We start from the raw sequence: 23,138 nt of genomic DNA, 5'->3' as shown, positions 1-23,138 counted from the left end.
TCAAAGCATAGTCCTCAGAGCTATGCCTATGATTTTTCCCTAGATTCTAATTTTAAAAATAAAAAGATGACACTACAGAAACAAAAATCTCAAAAATAATTTAAAAATTTTGGATTGGTGAATTTTATTAATTTATTAGCTCTTACAGTTTCAGATTAGCTTACTTTGCTAACACTAGGTAACATTAACAGCCCTCTCCTCTCTAAGCCGACTTAGGTCTAAGTATAGTTCCATGGTCTAAGTGAACTAGATCTAAGTCTGTCTATGTAGATCTATAGATCTAAATGTAGATTTAATATTGAAGTACAATCTAGATATACTGTCAATTTTATTAATATTGTTTCAATGTTATGATGACGAAATAAACAGACATTATTTTAAATTAGACGAAGGCTCGTTTTTTTTTTTAATATTTATTTTTTTAAAGTGCGAAACTAAAGGGAGATAGGGAAAAAAAAGCGGAAACACTCCTTCAAGGAGTATCCTTGGCAACACTGGATGGCGTTCAACATTTAATCACTTTCTTCGAAGGCAGATGGTGTGTTGTAAACCAGAATCTAAATAAAATTGTTACTAATGATTTAAATAATTGCACATCCCTGTACAATTAATTAAATCGAAACGCAAAATGTCGACCGCCGCGAAAGCGCCTGTTACTATTGGGCCAGAATCATGGAAAAACAGATCACTCAGAGGAATGAAACTTGGGCAAACTGTTATTTCAAATAGTGATCGAAATTGTGATATCGGTCGATCAACAGATGCTCTACCACTCATCAGAGATGTGCTAGCAACACTAAGCAATGATGAAATTCGTAAATATATGAGAGAAGTTAGAGTCATCGTTGCAAAGCTTCGAGAAAGTCTTATTGAAACGAATGAAGAAATAAAAGCACTCACCCGAGGCAAAGAGGCTTTAGAAAGAGCATTGGAACATACCCGTAAAGACATTCAACTAAATAAAGATTCAAAATTTGTCCGACTAACACGTCCACCTATTGAAAAGGTAACATTTAAGAATTCAATATATTATAGGTTACATCAAATGTTGCAGTACAAATAACTGAAATATACAAATTGGAAGGCTTACATATTAGGACCTACATATGCTAATGCCAAAAACAAAATTGATATAATTTATTTCATAATTTATACTCATTTCTTCTTGACATTCTAATTTACAAACATTGTCAATAAAGAATCATTCTTTTAGATGTTTTAACTTACATGTAAAAACAGCTAAACATAAATGTACATTTAAAGTAAAGTTCCCCTTTCAGACCTTGCAGTTTATAGAGCAGATGATGTAAAGGTCATCTTTTTCTGTGGCCCACAGTTAACAAGGGTGTCATGTGGCCAGCACAATGACCAAACAACTTTACTTGAGGTATTCTAACAAATAATTTTTTTAGGAAAATATTAAAATTTGAGATAGCAAGAAAATAAATGATGTTAACCTCAGGTCCTGTGTTCGAACCTCAGTTAAGACTGAGATTTTTAATTTCGGGATCTTTGGGTATCTCTGAGCTTACTCAGCTCTTATGGGTACCTGACAATGTACACTTAACATCATTTTATTTTATTTATTTTTTTGCTACCCCATATTTTAATATTTTCCTAATGAAACATTATTTGTTAAAGTACCTTAAGAATGTTTTTAAAAATGCATTTAACATTTGTTACTTTTTTTGGTCTTTGATAAGACTAAATTATGAAAAAAAACCTGAAAGTTTTAAGGTGACTTACTGTCAAATATAATAGCCTATAGAATAAAAAGATTATTAGAAAACTGGAATCTTACTGACACTAAACTATGTTTCCATTTATTTCCAATGACTGCCCATGTATACATACCAAAAAGTAATCTAGTCAGTTATGAATTGTGGTAGCTGAATTATTATGTACCATAGGCCATTCATTTCAAAAAACAAAAAATACTTTTAAAACATTTAAAGAATTATTCAAATAAAAAATTATCCTTTATTGTGCTGATTGTTTTTCTTTTCATTTTTTTTCTAAAGGACCATGACGGTGCTGATGATCTGTTGAATGCTGAGTATTCTCATTTAGTTAATTGCAAAAAGACTCTAGAGATACAACTAAAATCCGTTCAGCAACATCTTCAAGTAATATTCAATATATGTGTATAAAGTGTAAGGTTTTTTAATTAAATATTTTTAGCTGACTGATGCAGCTTTTGTTTTCTTCTTGCAGTGCCTTGAAAGTGTAAGAAAACAGACATTCGCAAATTTACAAGAGAGGTCTCGTGTTTTAGACATACTCTGTCAATCATTGTCAGCAGTTTTGCGACCTGAAAGAGACAATCTAGTCCTAAAACCCAATCGCAGTCAAGTGGAAGGAAGGTTGTCAATGGTTGACCCTAGCAAGTAAGTTTTTTTGTTGTTTTTTTTTCTGTTTCACTTTCATATGTATACTTTACATAATTAATTATATACTTTTTAATATTCATAAATGATGAATATATTGTAAATTTTTTCATAATAAGCACTAGACCTCCAATCTAACAATTTAATACATGCCCAAGATAGACATTGTGAAGAGGAAAAGTTAAGCTTAAAAGGGAAGAAATTCAATGTTAAAAAACAAATATATTTATGTTGAAGCTATGTTTTTATAATGGAAAATACATTCTCTCATATTTTCTTAAAGTTTATTTAATCAAAAAATTTTGGTCTGAAAAATAGATGTCAAGATGATAGGTTTAATAATGTTAAAATGTGCTATTGTGCTGAATTGTAGAAATAATTTTTATGATACATATTTAACAGAGGTGGTAGATTGTTCTAAAATTATCAAATTTAAACACAATCATATTTTCTATTTGTTCTTTTTTAATTTTTTTTTTTTTACTTACAGTACTTTTTCATTGATTAAACCCTTTTTTTTTTACTTTTAATAAATATAGAGGAAGAGAATTTATTTTAAAATATATGAACAGCAAATTAAAAAAAATTTTTTTGTCCATTGCTCAGGATGGGTTCTGACAAAATTGATCCTTTTGGCCCATACACACCACAAGTAGATACTGTTCTGGGGGATGCAACAGATGCTAGAAACCAGTCTGCATATTTGCGTCAAGAACTAAGAAACACAATTGATCGTGTTGATAAATTAAAGCAAGCAGCTCACAAATCTGTCAATGATGGACTGACTAGGAAAGTTGCTGAGACAGTCACACTAAAAGTAAATATTTGTTCAACTTAATTAGGATAAAGTAAGACCCTGCTTTTTATAATGTTTCTAAGTTTGATAATTTTGTTCGTAATTATCAGTGAGAAGAGAATCATGGTCCTGTTGGCTATAAGAAACAATATTTAAAATCAACAATTTGCTGAAAAACACAACACACAACTTTACATATAATTTATACAGCAGTACTTTTTCATTGATTAAACCCTTTGATGATAGCTGTGATATATGTCTCTTGTTAATTGATTTTACTTGATTGTGTCAATAGTCTTTGGATAAAAGTCTGCCTTATGTATAAGACAATGTTGAAACATTATTTTCCAAAGGCTATCTGGCTTGTCCTAAAACCCTGAATACAATTTTCAGCCCTCAATGGGATTTGGGCTTGAGACCTGCTTTCTGTCCTTCAACTTAATATTGGATTAAAATATACATGTAATTTAACTCTTTCTCTCCTAATTGACAGTATCATCGTTAATTTGACCCCAATAAATTTAACTAATGTTTAATTTTGTAAACTTTATTTTGTGTTATATAAAAAGAGCATGCACTCCCCTTCAATTCTATACTAAATAAAACATTTTCTGATAACAAACGACAAAGCTATTGAAGCTTAATCATAACAGGGGAGTGAAATAGTATTGAGCAAAATGAAAAATTCGTCAAAACATGGAAAAATAATTATGGAGAGAAAGAGTTAAAGAAAGCATTAATCTAGTCAGTAAGTAGATACAATTTGCCACATAATAATGTTAACCTTCAAATTATGATTAAAAAAACAACAGCAGGGCAATAAAAAAAAGTATATGAAGGGAATTTGTTTACTGTCATGAATTATAGTTTTTGTAACAAACCACAGAAACAAAAATTTTTCTTCATGCAAATTAGATTCTCTCAAGTCATTATTGCTACCACATGATATGTAGAATAGGCAACAAAGTTATGGTTATATGATGCATCTAGTGTGACCTGGGCTGATCTCAATCTCTGCCATTAAGTCCACGAAGTCATTGGAATGCCTTTTTGTGTAGTGTCTGATGGTACTTGAATTGCAACAAAATAGTATATATTTTAATTGTTTATTTTCCTCTAGCAACATCTTAATCTTGGCCTTGGAGAGAACAGACATGCCGTACACAGAGCACAGCGTTGGTATGACTCAACCGAGAAAGCATTTGGATATACATTGGTTAGTTGATTATTTTGGCTTGCAATTTTATTTAAAGGTCTTGTTATTGACATTCAACTGACTGTGAATTGCTTTTCTACACTGTAAGTTTATAGCTTTAAATTTTGATCTTACATGTAATATTTAACAATTCATATTCTTCAGGTTTGGTTACAATTAGTTCAAGAAAACTTTTATTTTGTATACTTTCAGTAATTTCAGTTATTTCTGTTAGCAGAACATTTCATGAAAAGACCTGAACAAACTATTGCTGTAATTTCAGGGTCCAGTTAAATATTCAGATCTGAAAACGAGTGAACATTTTGACAGACCATTAGTTCGTTTATACCAAAGACATCCAGGGACACAGCTACCAGAGGCCCAGGAAATCATCAAGGTAAGCTATATACATATTTTATATTTACTAGTTTCCCTTTCAGACCTTGTGATTAGATTATGTTAAGGTCATCTGTTTCTTTGGCCAATGGTTAATGAGCAGGGTGTCATGGGGCCAGCACAATGACCAACTGCCTATTTACTGTCCCCAACTAAAGTCAGGTACCCACTAGAGTTGGTTGGACTCAGGGCGCCCTAAAAATCTGAAATTCAAAATCTCAGTCTACACCAAAATTCAAACCCAGGACCCCAGGTTTGGAAGCCAAGCGCTTACCACTTAGCCACAGTGCCCCCCTTTCTTATTTACTAATTGGGTTTATTTTTATAATTATTTAAATATGGTTACCTATTTAGGGAGCTATCTATACATGGAGCTAATTTATAGCATATAGTTAGCATTACTTAAAAAACAAGGTAACTTTAAATTTCAAATTGATCATAAAATATCTGGATAACAAACCTTAGGAATTCAGATTCACTACATAAACATTATACACACAATAATTCTGGATAAAAATCATTTCAATTTTAAGTTTTTTAAATTTAGTGCATTCAAAAATTAAAATAAAGATATTTCCAAAAAAAAATTAAAAAATAATAAAGTTTATTGTTTGATCCTAGTCAGGAGATGGACTGCTACAGTCTCTGACAGCAACTAGCAGAAACATTGGCATGTTGAAAGTTGTTGAAAAGAGACTCCAAGATGATAAACGAAGCAAGAGTGCTGCTGCAGACATTGACAGCAGTGTGATTCGCATGCGGCGCAGCAAGCATGACCACAGATGGTGCCTGGGAACTGCTTTTTAATCATTTGCTATCAATTGCCTAATAATGGAATCAAGATGGATTAAGTCAAGGGTATTATGATAACTCTTGCATTCTACAAAATGTGATTTTTTTTTTATTGCACTGATTTTTTTTGGACTTTTATAGCTTTCAAAATATGGCTTTTACATTGGTCTTAGATCATCCTTTTGTTTAATTCTATGCTAACAAAGTAAATAATCATCTTTGCAATTTCAAAATAATAATATTTTCCATAAACAATTTTCAATTTCAAAATGACAGCCCAGGAGTTATCCTTTTTCCACAATTGGTAAAAGCTTTTAAATATTATCACTATTTGTTTAGCTGCTCTTTGAAATTGTAATTATATCCTTTTTTTAAAGCTTTATTTCACCTATTATTTAACAAGTGTAAGATTTAAAAAAAAAAACAAATTTAGCCACTTGTATGCATTTTGTATAAAAAAAAAAGTTATATTTTAACAAATGTAGTTCTAAATATTTTCCATCAGTATTGCGGTTAACAGCTGAATAAAATGTCATTGCTTAAGGACCTTTTTCCTTGGTTTGCTGTATTAATATTTTTATGCAATCTGTCTCTAATGAAAACTTACCAGTATTTTCTACAGCACAGCATTACACTTCTATTGTATGAAGGTAATAATTTTGTCATCATTTCAAATACTCACAATTAAGTCTTGAATAAGTTTGTTCTGTTTCAAACAGACTTGCAACAAGAAACAATATTTAAAATCTACTTAAGATCAACAATTGGCCAGATAACACAACATACAACTTTACACATAATTTATATAGCAGTACTTTTTCATTGACCAAACCCTTTGATGATGGCTGTGATATATGTCTCATGTTTTTTTGTCTTCTAACACTTTCATAACTATAATTGTCAAATGTTATTTATAACACAGTTTGTATTGTTCAATGGAGGAACAGCGTTGTTGTTTTGGAAACTAAGCCCCTGAAAACAAAACAGAGCTAAAAGATACTTGACTAAATATAGTTGGGGGACGCTCAAGACACAATGGTCTCACTATTAGAACAAAATGCTTACTTTTAAACCTTGCTTTAAGATTTCCTTAAATTCTTTTTATTGCACTTAACCAGACATCTTAAAATTCATTTTATTTAATTAAAAACTCATTCCATTTACTATCTCTCTAAAAAAACAAAATATTGACAAGGTCTGTAATTGATAATGTGCACACAGTCTTCTTTTTTGAAGATAAACCTAGATCTATATTTTTGTTTCGAAAAAGATGTTTTTCTATAAATTCATTTTACTTGACAGAAAATAAAAGTATGGAATTAAGACCATTATCTTATATGTTAAAGTAAACATTAACTGGAATATACATAGGATTTGTATGTTATTCTCTCTTTTTTTTTTTATTGGAAGGAACATATGTAATTTTATTTATTCATTTCTATGCTTTAGAGTATAAGACTTCAACATTTTAATTAAGTTACATACCAGTAAGTCGCGGAACTAATCTTTCAAGGAAGTTATTAAAAAAGTTTGTTTTTTTTTAGAATGTTTTGTTTATGTGTAAGATAGAGCTCAATATATGCACTAGATGTAATGTACAATCTAAAGTAAGCAAGTCATGTCTCTTTAAAAAAAAATTATTGTCTTTCAACTCAAGAATATTAGTATGAATACTTCAGTCTTATCAGAGCGGTTCCACGACAATTCGTTCACTGACATTTCGTTCACCGACAAATCGTTCACGACTTTTCGTTCACGCGACTATTCGTTCACCAGACATTTCGTTCACCAGACAATTCGTTCACGCGACATATCGCTCACGGACTATTCGCTCACAGACAACTTGTTCACCGACAACTTGTTCACCGACAGTTGGTTCACGACAAATCGTTCACGCGACAAATCGTTCACGCGACTATTCGTTCACGGCACGGACAAATTGTTCACAGACAAATCGTTCACTGGATAGTAACATAGCGTTAATTTTATATATTTTCGTCGCGTGTTAAATTTATTTACATTAAAACTTTTGTAGCTATTATTTCCAAATGCAAAAAATTTCTAGAGATCAGGTCAAATCCGAGTTTATTAAATTTCGTTGTTGTTGTTGTTGTTAATATTTTGTTAATGAGGACAGTATGTGATAAAAATTATACTTAAAATAAAAAAAATAAAAAAGAGATCTTACAAGCTAGCTGAAAAATGTAAACGGGCCCTCACTTTACTATAGGTAACATTTTTACTTTCACCTTTAATATAACTTTACACCCCCCTCTTTTTTTTTTCATCTACCGGGAATTTACCCATTCATCTGGATACTCTAGTTTACACCTAGTGGAGTGCTAGACAGACTTGCTCCTCTGGAAGTAATAAAACTTTATTGGACATTGCCTATACACATGTTCAATCTGTTAACATTGAAAATATCTACTAGACACTATAGTATAGTACTTTCCATCAAGTTTAAAAGAAGTTTTATTTTATTTTTATTTTAGTTAACTTATTTCTGTATGTGATTGATTGCTTGGACTTCAATAACAATTTTATTGAAACAATTTTATTTTGTTGTATTGCGATAAATTATAATTTTTTTGATAGGGAACCAAAATATTTCCTATATATATAGTGTTGTACATGTAATTAGTTGTTTTTTTTCTGAGATGTCTTAATTGATAAGTATTAACCTTAGATCTGTATCTAGTACGTGACGTTCAGAGTTGAACAGTGAAACCATATATTGTACCAAATCTAGTACCATTGTTAAAAAGCTAAATTATCTCTCTGAGCTAGTCAGGAAAACCAGCGACTTGGCAGAATGCATGACGCGTAGGACGTAATCATCTTCTTTTTGAAGAAACGTCTGTATTATATAAGATAAAATTTGTTTTTGTTATAAAGATATCAATAAAATGGGTATGTTAATTAAACATCTGGACCGCTATTAAGAAGATAAGCAAATATGGGTAGGTCGAACAAGACTACATGATGGACGAGTGTCAAAGAAGGCCTACAAGTTGAAAGTAAAAATGTTACCTAGAGTAAAGTGAGGACCCATTTAAATGTTTCAGCTTGCTTGTAAGATCTCTTTTTTCTTTTCAGTATAATTTTTTATCACATACTGTCCTCGTTAACAAAATATTAACAACAAACAAACGATCTCTAGCAATTTTTTGTTTTTGGAAATATCCAGTGAACGATTTGTCTGTGAACAATTTGTCTGTGAACGAATTGATAGTGAACGATTTGTCGCGTGAACGATTTGTCGTGAACCAACTGTCGGTGAACAAGTTGTCGGTGAACAAGTTGTCTGTGAGCGAATAGTCCGTGAGCGATATGTCGCGTGAACGAATTGTCTGGTGAACGAAATGTCTGGTGAACGAATAGTCGCGTGAACGAAAAGTCGTGAACGATTTGTCGGTGAACGAAATGTCAGTGAACGAATTGTCGTGTCCCCTATCAGAGCTATAGGTTTTTTGTGTCTAAATATGAGTTCTCTGCACTTTTCCTTGAATTGCTGAAACTTAGAGCTATTTAAACTTCAGTATTACTCAATGTTTTGTCTGTGTTCATTAATTTCCTATTTTCAAAACAAAGATTTTTACTTTATTGAGATATTTTGATAGAATGTATAATACATACAGTCAATTAAGGAAGGTGAAGTGTTTCACTACTTGGTTTAATATATACTGTAATGTTTTTAAATGATAAGTACAGATTCTTTTTTTTTTTAAATTATGTTGATTTTTTTAAACATACATTTAAAGGATAATACTGAAATTAATTAAATTACATACATGTCCACAATATTGATAAGTAGACTAGAAAATTAATGTATCATCATGTTTTGAAAAATGTTCCTGTTTTATATAATTATATATATACACACACACTTGGAAGTAGCCTTTTTAACTCAGCCTTTAGTAAAACTATTTCTACTTTATCAGATTAATGACTTTGTTGATATTTTTTAAATAACACTTTGAAGTATAATCGCAGTGTTTCAATTCCTTAATGGAACACTTCGCACATTCTGAGTATTTAGAGGAACACTTTGCTTATTTTTTTTTAGAGATTAAATCATGTGGTGACCTACTATTTAATTATTCCAGTAGTTCGTGGAACACCTATTCAGGACTCGCAGAACACTAGGATTCCAAGGAACACAGTCTAGGAAACACTATTAATGAATTAGTTTTAAATAGATTTAAAACACTAGTTCAAGAACCAATATTACTGTTTCCACAACTTGTGTATTACTGGCATTACAAAAAAGGTTTTTAAAGCAAGTATATTTCTTTATATCAAAACGCAATACCTCAAGTTAATCCCAAGATATATTTTCTTCCATTTCTCATATCAAGATAGTTCATTTAAGATTGGAACAATATTCTATTCATTACTAGTTTTACAATTATAAGGAAGGCAAAAATCCTGCTTTCTAGGAAGAATCAATCATATACATTTGTATATTTCATTACATCAATCAATACCATATATATTTATCAGATGCCTCTTTAGTACAGTCCAAGATTATCTGGTGTGTCTTGCTGAAAAAAGGATATCATTGTTTTTGATGATTTATATTTTTTTCTATTACTGCTACAATAAACAACGATAAACGATAGCAGCCCTAGCTATATGACCAGGGGAAGATGCAACTTTTGTGTTGCATTTCAAACATATAGGGAGGTCTCTTTGATTGGCTATGATGTAAAATCAAAAGTTGTAAGCTAAGATGTTGAAGAAAATGAGTAAAGGCAACTCAACAGAAATGAAAAACTTTATTGAATGCCTGGAACCATTTTTTCATCACACCTCCTGCTGCTATGAAATGTGCAACTGACATGACACAGAAATGAGGAGCTTCAAATGACACTAAATCATAACATTCCAAAAGACCAGACCCAAATAACACATTTGATATTTGCATGAATGGAAATAAAATCAACAAAACGTCTTAAGTGTGTAACATATTACAAATAATAAGCTTTCAATGATTAATTTCTTGTAATCATTTCCACAAGTGACCATGTACAGTTTTTGTCATTTGATCAATCATTTACTTTTAGCTGTATCGATATTTGGTTTACAAACATAAAACATTATGTCAGCCTACATGTTAACGAGACGTCCACATTTTGGGATTCAATGTAAACAGAGAGTGATATAGCCAGGCGACATCAAAGTGTGGAACATGTATACACAAGATCACTACTAGAGAGTTTGTGGTCTAAACATCAGCGTCTACTAGTGTAGTGCCACCACCCAGTGGGATCACTCAGCAATAATAAAACAAGGGGCATTTACATTGGTCCCTAAGTTGTCAAAGAATCAGTGAGCACACAGCACACACTAAGTCTACTGCCTCTAGTCTAGTGACAGTTTCATAGTACACAGAGCACTTACTAGTCTACTGACCCTAGTCCTGTGACAAATTTTACACAAAGACTACACATTTTATAATTAATCACCTACAAAAAAAATTGCTTGGGCTTAAAAAAATGATCGAGTCAAGGGAAAACAAAAACATACAAAAATAGACTGCGTAGTTAGCTTTAATTCTTTTGTATAAATATACATAAGAGGGAGATCAAAAAAAAAAAAAAAAAAAAAAAAAAAAAGGTCTATAAATAATGAATGTACATGTTTACCAAAAACACAATATTTCAACAGGTTTTGAATGAAGACACAAAACACAATATTCATAACAAAGCAAATTTGTCAGTAGAAATAATTAGTTCAAAAAAGAAACACACATAAAGAGCTTCTTCTGTATAAGAAAAAAAAATCCATTAAGGTATATCATTCTTTAGTAGACTTGCTTAGCTAAACAATGATAGTGGTATGCAATTAACTAGGACACTGTATTGCTTTATTGACAGTAAGGATGATGAAGTTAAAGGTGTGCTGGAATTGAGATACACATCAGGTGCTATGAACAAGTGGAGTAACTACTCAAAGAATGTCTTGATTACCAGCATCTAAGAGAAACAAAAAATCTTTGAAAAATTATTTTAAAGTTGAAGTAAGAAGACATTACTAATGGTGTCGGAAAACATTTTGAATTTGTATTGACTGACTTCATTTGCCCCTCTTCGCTAGTTTTGTTTTTTATAAGATGGAATGCTTGCAATACAAAAGCTCATTCACTCTTTCACTACACACTCTGCACCAACAAATGTAATATGAAAGCAAATGTAGAAGTCATTTGAATTACAAAACCATAACAAACCAAAAAAATAAAAAAAATTTATGTGTTCTCACTAAACAATGCATTTTTTAAAATTAAAATTTAAAAATAAAAAAAATAAAATTGTCAAGGAGAGTTTGAATTTAGACTGAAATGTCGGGGGAGGGGGGGGGGGACGTCTAAACTTGATGCTAGAGAAGTGCATCTCTATTAATGAGAACTTCCCTCTTGACAAATCTTCTTGGTTTGGAAATTGCACTTTATTGATAATTTGTAACAAATGTCAAAGCTGAATGAAACAAACATTTGATATAAATATAGTTCTCTGAATTCACTATGTACACTTACTACTGAAACACATAGAAAGCCAATCACAATTCAGAGGCAGTTTGACATGAAAGCTTATACATTTGTTTTTTTTTGTTTAAGTAGTATCAATCCTAAACTAATTTCTACTGCATTCTTCCTTAATTTGTGTTGAAATAAACAAATATGCTGACAATTTAGCTGTTATGGTATGCTGTCAACCATTGGTACATGTTATTGATGTTACAAAATGGCTCAGTTCAAATAAGATCAATAAAATGTTTTATGAGAAGTGGACAAAAAAATGGGAAATTGGGGCTTTTAGAACAATCCTAATATGCCCATTTCAAAATCACTAAACATTGATTAACTTAGTTATTAATTCTTCTTCCTTGTGAATTGCTTTGCACTGCAGCCCCATGTTGTTACATATAAAGCACACACACATATTTTAAAAAATCGTAGGCTGTGACAATTGGCTAATAGAATGCTACTTACACCAACAAAACAGTGTTAATAAACGTGGTGTTTACAGATATTTTTAAAACTTTACATTGAACTTTTGCAAACATTTTGAGTAGAATTGCAGCAGGCTATCTCAAGACTTATTCTTTTAAGGAAAAAAAACTATACTGCATGATTTTGATTAGGGAAAAAAATGTTCTACCAAGATTTCAAATTTTAACATTTCTTTGAACAAGTCAACCAGTTCCATCTTCTTGGTTAAAAACTTGAGACTTTGAAACATTTTTTTTGGTTTTTACTTGTAACTAGACATTAGCCTTGCCGACATCTCTGCCATTTTTTGAGCCCTCATCACAACTAGTTCAATGCGAGTCTAGTTATTTGTGTATATCTTCACTATCATGACAGCATACTATCTGACATTAAAACTTGCCATTCAGACTGAATATTAATTTTACATTTTAAATTGTATTAGTATTGATTTTCAACCAAATCACAAACTTAAAAGTTAAATAAAATCTTTATTTGTGAAAATTCCTAAATGTTTTATAAGATGATTTTTCATCTCCTAGATGAGATATCCTAGAGTTGTATGAAAAAAAACAACTTTTATTTCTTATTATGTAATATCTATGAACAATTTAACAGTGAAATAAATAAAAAAATATGCTGATTAAAATGACTAAAAAAGTAATATAGTTATCCTCACCATTCAGGGTTCTTAAAGTTAGAAATGCATCTATACAAAATGAGCAACTGATATTTCTTTAGTCTCCTCAAACAAATTCAAAAACAAAATGTATCAATAAATAAAAATGTATAAACTGAATCCATCAATTAATCTTAGTGTAAGCACAGCCACAAAGAACCAAAATTAACACAAGAAAAATAAACAAACAAAAAAACACAGAATCTCAGACTTTTTTTTTTTTTCATTCTTGTATAAAATATTCATTTTTGCACAAGAACATGAGATGGTGTTCATACAATCAAATATACAAGTAGATAGGGACAAGGGGGTGGGGACAGGGAGTACACAAAGCACAAATGATACAGCATGTTCACATTGAGACAACACAAGGAACCATGTTCTAACAATCACAGCCTGAAACCAAACAAAATAATAATCTGCTCACATTAAGACAATCACATGGGAACCTGTCTAAGAAATCATCAAACCAAATCAAACAAGACAGAACCCACAATCTAACAGTCATGAAAACAAAGACAAAAAAAAAAGACTAACACAAACTAACTGGATAAAGAGAAAAGACAACCTTACAGGTGATATGAGATGAGATACACACAATGGAAGATGTAAACAAAAGAAAACAAGAAATGAAGATGCAGTTATTCTAACAAGCACATCCCTCTTTGTTCGGGGGTTGATCAGTGTTTATAGGATTGCGAGGTGTTGCTGGCTTGTGCTGAACACCCGATTCTGCAGCATTCAGGTCCAAACTATGGGGAGAAAAAAAAAAATGTTCAGAAATTCAATACTCTTATGTAAATTATTTTCTAAGGCTGACAACAATGTTGTCTAATCAATTACAAAATCATCACACCTAATTATAATGAAACTTAAAACTTACCTGCCATCTTGGATATTTTGGTAAATTTTCTTGGCAGTATCCAAAAAGGCATCTTCTACATTTTCTCCTCTGAAAATCAAAGAAGTGATTGATTCTTTTACTTAGCAAATACATAGGCCAATTGAGCAAATACAATATTAGGATAACACAAAAGCATTTAGCAACATTTGTTTGTTTGTAATTCAACCAAGTCAATAGCATAAGTCCACTTACGTTTTCGCACTGCATTCCAAAAACATCAAACCTGTTAGAAGAAATTGTACAAAAAAATGTTTAATACATATGAGCAAATTTTAGCTACTGGTACGCTAAATTTCATATCAACACAGATTTTTAAAAAAATAATTAATATACAGACCATTTTCTTCAGCAAACTGTTTAGCTTCTTCATAAGTTACATCTCTTTGGGCATCCAGATCACATTTGTTGCCAATTAGAAATATCACCTAAACAAAAAGTTGTGTTTTATTTAATTAAAATACTTTCAATACGGAATCTACTTTAATAAAAAGGTTTTCTATTTTTAATCAACAAAAATGTTATCAAAATATGGCACTAGTTAGGGGCTCACTGTATTAGGGTTTGTTAGATTTCGGGCATCAGTCAGCCAGCTGCTTAAATGATTATATGTGCTGCGCCTAGACAAAAAAAGAGAAAATACAAAAGTTAAATCATATGTTATGAGTGTACTCTGGGTTTTTATTTTGTTAAAAATACTGATAACTAAAATGTGCAAAGCATAAAGTAAAAAAAAACAACAACAAACCTTGTGATGTCATAGACCATGAGAGCTCCAGCTGCTCCTCTGTAGTAACTCCTTGTGACAGCTCTGAACCGTTCTTGACCTGCTGTATCCCATATCTGCAGTTTAATCTTTTGAGAAGCTACTTCGATTATCCTGTAAGCATAATAACAAATTATAACAAACTCAAACCTGAACTTTGCTTATAAATATAACTATTATTTACTATATATATTAGTGCTCTTAACCAGAAAGTGAAAATACAAAGAGATAACATAAAAACTGTTCTGTTTTTTTTTTTTGAACACGCTGATATCACTATTTTAATATTTTGATGAAGAAGTGGTTCGATAGTAAAAGAAATATTTACAAAAAAAATGAAGTCATCTTACTATTGATTTTAAACATAAAGAACAAGTGAAACAGCAACACAATCAGAGCTTCATTAACAGAGGTTTGAGAAATAGCAGTGGTAGGACAAATTAGAAAACACTTAACAGAGAAATATAAAGGAGCAGATCTTAGAAATCAAGTGCAGATGGAATGGTCACACCCTAAGAAAAAATGCCAACAGCTAAGTTAGACCGGCCCTACATTGGAAGCCCAAAAGAGTGTTACAAAATGCTGTGTACATACACCAGTGTGTGTGTATGTGTGGTAGTGGAACCCTCCCTACATTCCAGGCTTTGGCATGTAAACCCCAACTGACTTGGCTTTGGCTATTTTAGAATGTTTTTATTACAATATTATTTTTGACTCTAATCTAATTTAAACATTTATGTTTCTAATATATTTTACTAAATTAGATTTATTTTATTACTGCGGAAGGGAAAGATTACCTCTCTATTTTTTTTTCTCTTTCTTTTATTGACATGTGACCAGGAGTCCTGGTCTTGAACTGGAAAGGTTGACCTGGGTAATTTGGGGGAAAAAGAGCCAGTGGGTGTGGATTTTTTTTTTTACAGCAGATGGTTGCAATACCCGCTTGTTTTTCTTAGGTACTTGTATTTTTGCCATGCACTTAAGAACATCTGGTTCTCAATAAATTGAAGGGAAAGTTTTATGACTACCCATTTATTTGTTTAGTCATCTGGATTTATTATTTTTTATTCATGTTTATTGTTTTCTAGATGATTCGATAGGTATAAGGAAGTTCTACACTACATATTTTTAAATTTTTACTCTGGTGTCATGTGATATTTGTGTACGTGATTAATATCTAATATACAAAATACACCAAGGCTACAATTAGGGCTGTAAAATTGCGACAGAGTTGAATGACTATAGTTTTAGCATTAACAGTAGGGCCTTTTATCATTTAACCTAGACAACAACCTGTTGAGATAGGCGCCAGCCAGCACACTGCCTGCGTCTTGTGACACAGAACACAAGATACAGAGTAAGACACAAAAAGAACAATGACGATGCAGTATAATAGGAGAAGCAGAAGGGGCAGGAAAGAGCTCGGAAAACATTCAAAGACTAGAAGGAGAATGTGGAGAGTGACATGTTTTAACCAAGGCTGTATGTTCCATGACGAACACAAAGGACTGATGATGATGAATATGACAATTTATCACTTATGAAAATCATTTGAACACAGAAGTGAAAAGTTTTATCCACTTTCCTGCAGCTGCAATAGGGCCTGTACTTTCCTGCCATCCTTTTTAATTATATGGCTTTGTCATAATTACAGGTCCATTATAGAAACTTACAGCACTATCTTAACCTACAAATGTATCAGTATTGGCTTACAATGCCAATATTAATACATTTAATGTGCTATTTTTTTTATTTTATTCATAATGAAAAATGCCATTCTTAACAATATATTTTCACTTTTTTTTTTCTATAAAATACATACCGTGTTCCAAATTCAACTCCTATTGTGTGTGGACAATCTGCCATAACTTTAGAAAAAAAAAATTAATTCAATAAGTTAAAAATCTAAATTAAACTGTTTACTTATAAAATGTAAACATAAAGGATTGACAAAAATTGTTGGATCTATGGAGAGTGTTAAGGTAACCAGAAGTATCAATGCAAGTATTCCAGTCTGGAAAAACAATGCCACAAACTGAGCTAGACAATGAATAATTATTCCCTACAATTGTTTATAACTTTTAAGAACTCAGATTTTAATTTGTTTGTCCAACAGACATCAATATATAATATATTCATCTTAAGACAGAAGGAGTCATATACATTAATTTGATAAATTTTATGAAATGAGACTTTGACAAAAGCTTGCAAAGTTTGTTCATACATAAAATAATTACATTTGATTCCTAATCTAATCTAATATAGTACTTCAGAATCTTCTGCAAACTAAACCTTGCCCATTACTAGTGAAAGTAATTTCTTATTTGTTTATTGATATAAGAACTTAGTCACCAACACTAAAATCTAGTTGCAGTTGTTGAATGGGTGGTTGACTACTTTGTACTCTGCACAATGTAATGTCTAATGCACAGCTTCTAAATACATTTGAACATTAAAGAATGCACTGCACAAAATAAAAGATATATTGTGATTGACATATAAACATTGGAAGTTAAACATTGATTCAATGGATTGTTAATTTTCTTATTAAGTTGGATCTAGAGAAGGATACCCAGTAGTGCTATTAATATTTCTGGGGAAAATAAACATCCAACTATATACCTAGCACAGTGTTTCCCAAACTGTGTTCTGCAGAACATTCGGAGGCCTGGATAAGCGTTTCACTAACTACTGGAATATGGGTAATTAACTAGTAGGCCACCGAGTGAATTAATCTCTCTAAAAAATAAGCAAAGTGCTACGCTAATTATAAAATACTCAGAATGTGCAAAGTGTTCCGCTAAGGAATAAGTTTGGGAAACACTGACCTAGCAAAACATAAAAAAATACATATTGAGAAATTTACCTGAATTTATTAGAATGAAACAATAAGGCTTAATATAAGTGTATACTCACACTTTTTCTCAGTGAACTGATGTAATAAGCAAGATTTGCCTACACCCATATCACCAATTATAATGTATTTGAAAATATAGCTGTAATTGTATGGGCCGGCTGCCATGGTGACCTGAGAGTTGAATGTGAAGGAAAAAAATAAAAAGATCTGTGGATGAAAAAAAGAAAGTCAAATAGTTGATTATCAATAATTATAAGTCAGTGTGGTCAATATTGGATATTTACTTAAGCATTTTTATTACAAGGGAAATCATTATTTACATTTGTTGAGTTATGTACACTATTTTACATTAGTACTTGGTTTTGATACTTGCTAGAGTGAAATCCGTAAGGAAAATTGTTACATAAATGTAAAATTCGTTCATTAATTTGTGACACTATAAACTTTTTCATTACCCATACTTTTTATAATTAGCGCAAGCAGCACTGTCAGGACCATATAATTTTAGCATGATTATTATTGACAACAGCAATGTAAAGAATGAAAGCAGAATTCAATAAGGCTAATCTATGAAATGGTACTCCACAGAATTCCCAAAGTATTTCTGAAGTGACAAAAGAGTGAAGACTAGACTAGATCTTTTAATTTAGACCAATGCAGCAGTTAGGGTTACCAGGCACCTAGATACCCATAGGATGACATCATATTTCTAAGAAGGAAGGACTTTCTGTAAACTCATTCACAGCAGGACATTTTTTTCAAGCTGACTTTGTGATAAGAATGCCTCTCACTGAGTGAAGGCAAAGATTGTTTGCATTATGCCCGGGAATACATACGAAAAATTCACAAATTTTGAGGAGTTATGAATAACACGTTTCATTAGAACAGCTTCGTGTATATATGCATATATATGTAAACCACTGTTTCCTAAACGAACTTAAGAAAAGACTTTTATGTTTCTGTCCTGCAAATGGTTTCAGCTTGCAGTACTGGTCAAACAACTGAACATCAATGACACCAATACCTCTTTCCTAGAACTAGTACTGCATGCATGACAATAAATCATATGCAGGGTCATTTCATGTATTTAGAAACATCCAGTGAAAGCACTGGAATTCCTTTTTTTTTCCAAATATTCAAAGCATTTTTGTAAGTAGACAGAGTGTGTGTCCCAAATGAGAATAATTACTAGCGCTAAAATGAGTCCATGTCTGGAATACAAATTCTTGTGATTAAACATAAACATGACAACAGCAAGCACACAACCTCGATTAGTTGATGCTATTTATTATGGGCCACTTTCACACATGCATTTATCATGTCACTCATTACAGAGAAGTTTTACAAGTCAACACAGTGAACATGAGTCTTGTGGTGAAATTTTAGGGGACTACATCATTTGATCTTTCTGTGTTAAGGGAGTGTTTATATTTAAATCAAAAGATTTAAATCAAAAGATATGATTTATGATTAATATGTAGTATTATCTTTGATTGATAAATTGTAATGATTATATATACTAGACATAATTTACCCGAGGCCAGCGGGTCTTAATTTGTGTATCACTTTCGATATAGTCAATGAGAGTGCTTTGTAAACAATTAAATGAAATAATAATTTTATAAGAATGCATGAATGTAAAAATAGTATGAATGGAGCTATCTGAATAGCTAATGGACTTAAATCCATTTTTTCAAATAAAAACATTTGCTTGTAGGCCTACATATATTTGATTAAAATTTGAAATGAATAGACTTAATTTTGTATGTGCGTTAGACATATATCTATATCTAGACTAATCTAGAGTCTAGAGTTCATTCTGTGCGTGAAGGCTTCGGTCATGGCTCTGCGCATGCATGACCTTTTTAAATTAGATTCATGAATGAAAGTATTAGAATATATGCCTTGCAATTTGCATTACAAACAACAGTGAAAAAGCCAGACATTTTCACACATTAGGATTAGGCTAATGTCTGATGGACGGAGGGCATGACCCCAAAAGTAAAGATAGATAGAGCTACATAAACTACATTATTTTGTACAGTGTTGGAGTGAACTAGAATAGAATCTATATATCTATTAGTAATAATTATAATCTAATCTAAATTCTAGTCTACAGTAGATCTAAATTTAGTCTTCTGTATATTTGATAGTAGTCTATAGTGACTAAAGTACTATACTTGTCTATAAATATAAACTTCTGGTCTATTATCAGACTATAGTGACTATAGTCTATAATATAGATACTTCTATACTCATCATTCTGACTAGTGTAGGATCTAGATTTCTAGAATCTAGCTAGACAATAAATCTTAACTTTTATCTTATATTAGCTTATACAGGGGTGCCACCCATGAGACCAAGTAAACCCTGAAACCAGAATTTCCAAATTTTACAAACCCTGAAATCATAAACCCCAAACTTTACCAACCCTGAAACGTACCGCATATACAATTTAAGCACCAAAATTTTACGAAAGAAGAACAGTATTAAATTACTACCTAGATCTGTATCATAATATGCCCCCCCATGTTTTAAATATGTAATTAGTAAGCCTATCATTATAATAAATAGAGTTTGTGTGTATTTATTGATAAAGCTTGTAATACAAGTTAAGAGGATTTAGTACAATTTTATATTAACAATGTTTGTAAACCCCCCCCCCCCCCAAACACACAGTTATTTTAAATGATGTTTCTCTCTTAACATTTTTTCCCTCATTATTCATTTGAAGCAGCCTACTTTAATCAACATTGATAAAACTGATTCCATCAATGTATACGCATGGACCTGTAAATCTATTGCAACAAGATAAAATTGATTTTGAGATTTAGTACAGATCTACTCCAAAATGAACATTAAGATTTAGTTTCTAATATTTAAATGTAGACCTAGATGGCTAGAATGTGCTGGACTGCCTATACATAATTATAATTTATTTGTATAAAAAAAAAACTATAAATCTATTGACCAATCGATCTATTTTTTCTAGACTTCAGGAGAATGCAAACTTACTAATTTAATTCTTCAATCATTGCATTGACATTGATTCTAGTTCTGATCTAAAAACGATATAAATATCCTAAATCTAGATCCTACTTCTATAATACTCTAGACATAGGCTAAGGCTCTATGTCTATATGGAACCTATACACATTTTAAAATATAAAACACGGGAAAAAAAAATTTTCTCACTCGTGAATTTTTTTTTCTTTCTATTTCTAGATCTAGGACTAGCCGCTAGGTACGCGAGTAGATCTAGACTATTCTACACTATATCTATACTAAATACAAGACTTTACAGTCTAGATCAGATCTAGATTGATCATAGAAATAGATCTAGACTCTAAATCGAGCCGATTCGAGGCGCGTTCCGTAGATCTAGAAATTCTCTATAGATCTAGATCTAGAATGTTTACACTTTTTTGTCACTTAAAAAAAAAAAATACTGTACCGGTAAATAAAGCTTAGTGCGCATGCAAAGTGAAAGTCTCGCGAATAGCGAGATATGAGACTGGTCGATTTTGTTTAAAAATGGCGGCTTGCGCGATCGGAACTAACAAACTAAAATTAACGGGGGAAAATGACCAGAAATTTCGAAAAAATCTAAATCAACTAAAACCCTGGATTTTTACAAAATTGTAGAAGGCAAACCCGGAGGGGGGGAAAATCGGACCCATCAAAACCCGGATTTCCGGGTTATTCCGGAAAAGTGGCACCCCTGAGCTTATATAATACAGACGTTACTTCATAATCATAATTAAATTATATATTTTGGTAATTCTGAATGAAAGCATGGATCAGCCATCTTTGTTACTATTTTGTTATAATTATTTATGTTCCAAAGAAAACCTGAGATTAGTTTAATAGTATAGACCCTACCTATATAGAATTAGATAGATCTGTACTAGATCTACATTTAAAACTAATTAATTTAACTTTAGTCTGTTCTGTTACAGTTCTGACTGTATAGTACTAACTAGACTAGATCTAGAGTAGTTTATGCTATTCGGACACCTATAGGCCCAAATTTGAAAGTTTGACTTTGACAGCGCATTATTTTACAATGGTTTGACATAGAAAAGAAAATGACGTATCAAAATCTTCTTTAGTTAATGGAGAATAAGGATGACTACTTATATTTGTACCTCTAACCTATATTTGTTGTTATATTTAAGGTCAAAGAGGCCGTGTGTTTTCATTTAATTCGGACACATTTGACCCACATTATTTGATTCCGGACACCATAATTTATTTCGGACAGTCTCTATATTTAGGCATCAATAAACTCAGATTTTAATTCTATATTAATATTAACTAAATTTTAAGATCCCCAGGCATAGCCCCTCACAGGAAATCATTACGATGTTTTCAAACTATGCATAAATACGAACACAAAAAATAAAAATATGAACACACTTATTCTATCAAAATTAGGTCACTGGAATAGTGACTTCTACACTGACTTTTAGACTTATTTTATGTTTGTTTATTTTATGTGTGTTGAATGTTTGGTGTTTGCATGATTAGATGTGTGTTGAATGTTTGAGGTTTTTTTTGTTTATTAATTTAATAAATTTCTAGATCTAATACAGATGATCTTTTGTAGTATTGTAGGCCCCTACAGGTTACGATAGCCATTCTGAATCCTCTATATTCTCTCTATATAAATCTAGATCTATCTAGTAGGTCTAGATCTAAGCATTTAACGTCATTCAATGTACCAAGCTCACTCCAAACATTTGCCCATTTATTCTTTATTTAAAAAAACAACAACAAACGAACAAATATAATATAAGATCATTTTTAGTGATGTCCAAAACTGGCTGTCCGAAATAAATTTTGGTAAGAAAATCGTAATCTAATTCGGACAACGTATTAATTTTTTTTTTTTATGGAATTAGAAAACTTGGCTTATGAATCAAATAAATTAGCTCCAAAAACAGAATAATTATTGCCGGGCTCATTAGTGTAGACTTAGCCAATCAAAAAATATAGTCTTAACTCTAGGAAGAGGTAAAGTCATCCGGGTAACATAGGAAAAAACAACAACCTGACTAACAAATTTGAAATTCGTTTTTCTTACATAAAAAGACAGCTAAATGGAAGGAAATTGGGTTAGAATCATTTGAAAATGGACAAGCACATTATATAGCGCGCTAGTTTTATAATACATATTAAAATAATTATTTAATGACCACAAAAAACAGCGAATGTCCGAATTCATGTAATGTCCGAAATAAATAAACTACTATATCATCTAGTCTAGTAGAGTCTAGGTCTAGATTATCTTATCTTATTTGGAATAGAATCTAGAAATTATTAGAAAATCTAATCATATTATTATTAAGATATTTAGATTATACATTAATTAATTA

The 23,138-nt window shown here is 31.3% G+C and overlaps 2 protein-coding genes across 2 annotated transcripts in view; one reads left to right on the top strand and one right to left on the bottom strand.

The window, feature by feature from the left end:
- Window positions 1–495: 495 nt before the first annotated feature.
- LOC106070943 (coiled-coil domain-containing protein 105-like) lies at window positions 496–9,511 on the top strand. Its single transcript, XM_013230948.2, has 7 exons — window positions 496–1,006; window positions 2,022–2,126; window positions 2,215–2,387; window positions 2,994–3,204; window positions 4,304–4,399; window positions 4,662–4,775; window positions 5,396–9,511. The coding sequence occupies exons 1-7, from the start codon at window positions 629–631 to the stop codon at window positions 5,579–5,581; spliced, it is 1,263 nt and encodes a 420-aa protein (XP_013086402.1). The 5' UTR covers window positions 496–628; the 3' UTR covers window positions 5,582–9,511.
- Window positions 9,512–10,330: 819 nt separating this feature from the next.
- LOC106070940 (ras-related protein Rab-14) overlaps window positions 10,331–23,138 on the bottom strand; it is a 13,310-nt gene continuing 502 nt past the window's right edge. Inside the window, exons 2-9 of the mRNA XM_013230945.2 lie at window positions 17,820–17,967; window positions 16,726–16,771; window positions 14,886–15,017; window positions 14,691–14,757; window positions 14,478–14,565; window positions 14,333–14,363; window positions 14,120–14,188; window positions 10,331–13,988 (exon numbers count right to left, since the gene is read on the bottom strand). Coding sequence (XP_013086399.1) covers window positions 13,883–13,988; window positions 14,120–14,188; window positions 14,333–14,363; window positions 14,478–14,565; window positions 14,691–14,757; window positions 14,886–15,017; window positions 16,726–16,771; window positions 17,820–17,925 — 645 coding nt within the window. The 5' untranslated portion in view covers window positions 17,926–17,967 and the 3' untranslated portion in view covers window positions 10,331–13,882. The remainder of the gene's footprint in view (window positions 13,989–14,119; window positions 14,189–14,332; window positions 14,364–14,477; window positions 14,566–14,690; window positions 14,758–14,885; window positions 15,018–16,725; window positions 16,772–17,819; window positions 17,968–23,138) is intronic.

The sequence above is a fragment of the Biomphalaria glabrata genome, chromosome 9 (assembly GCF_947242115.1).
Source record: "Biomphalaria glabrata chromosome 9, xgBioGlab47.1, whole genome shotgun sequence".
NCBI classification, from domain to species: Eukaryota; Metazoa; Mollusca; class Gastropoda; family Planorbidae; genus Biomphalaria; species Biomphalaria glabrata.
This window is presented reverse-complemented; position numbering and strand designations above follow the sequence as displayed.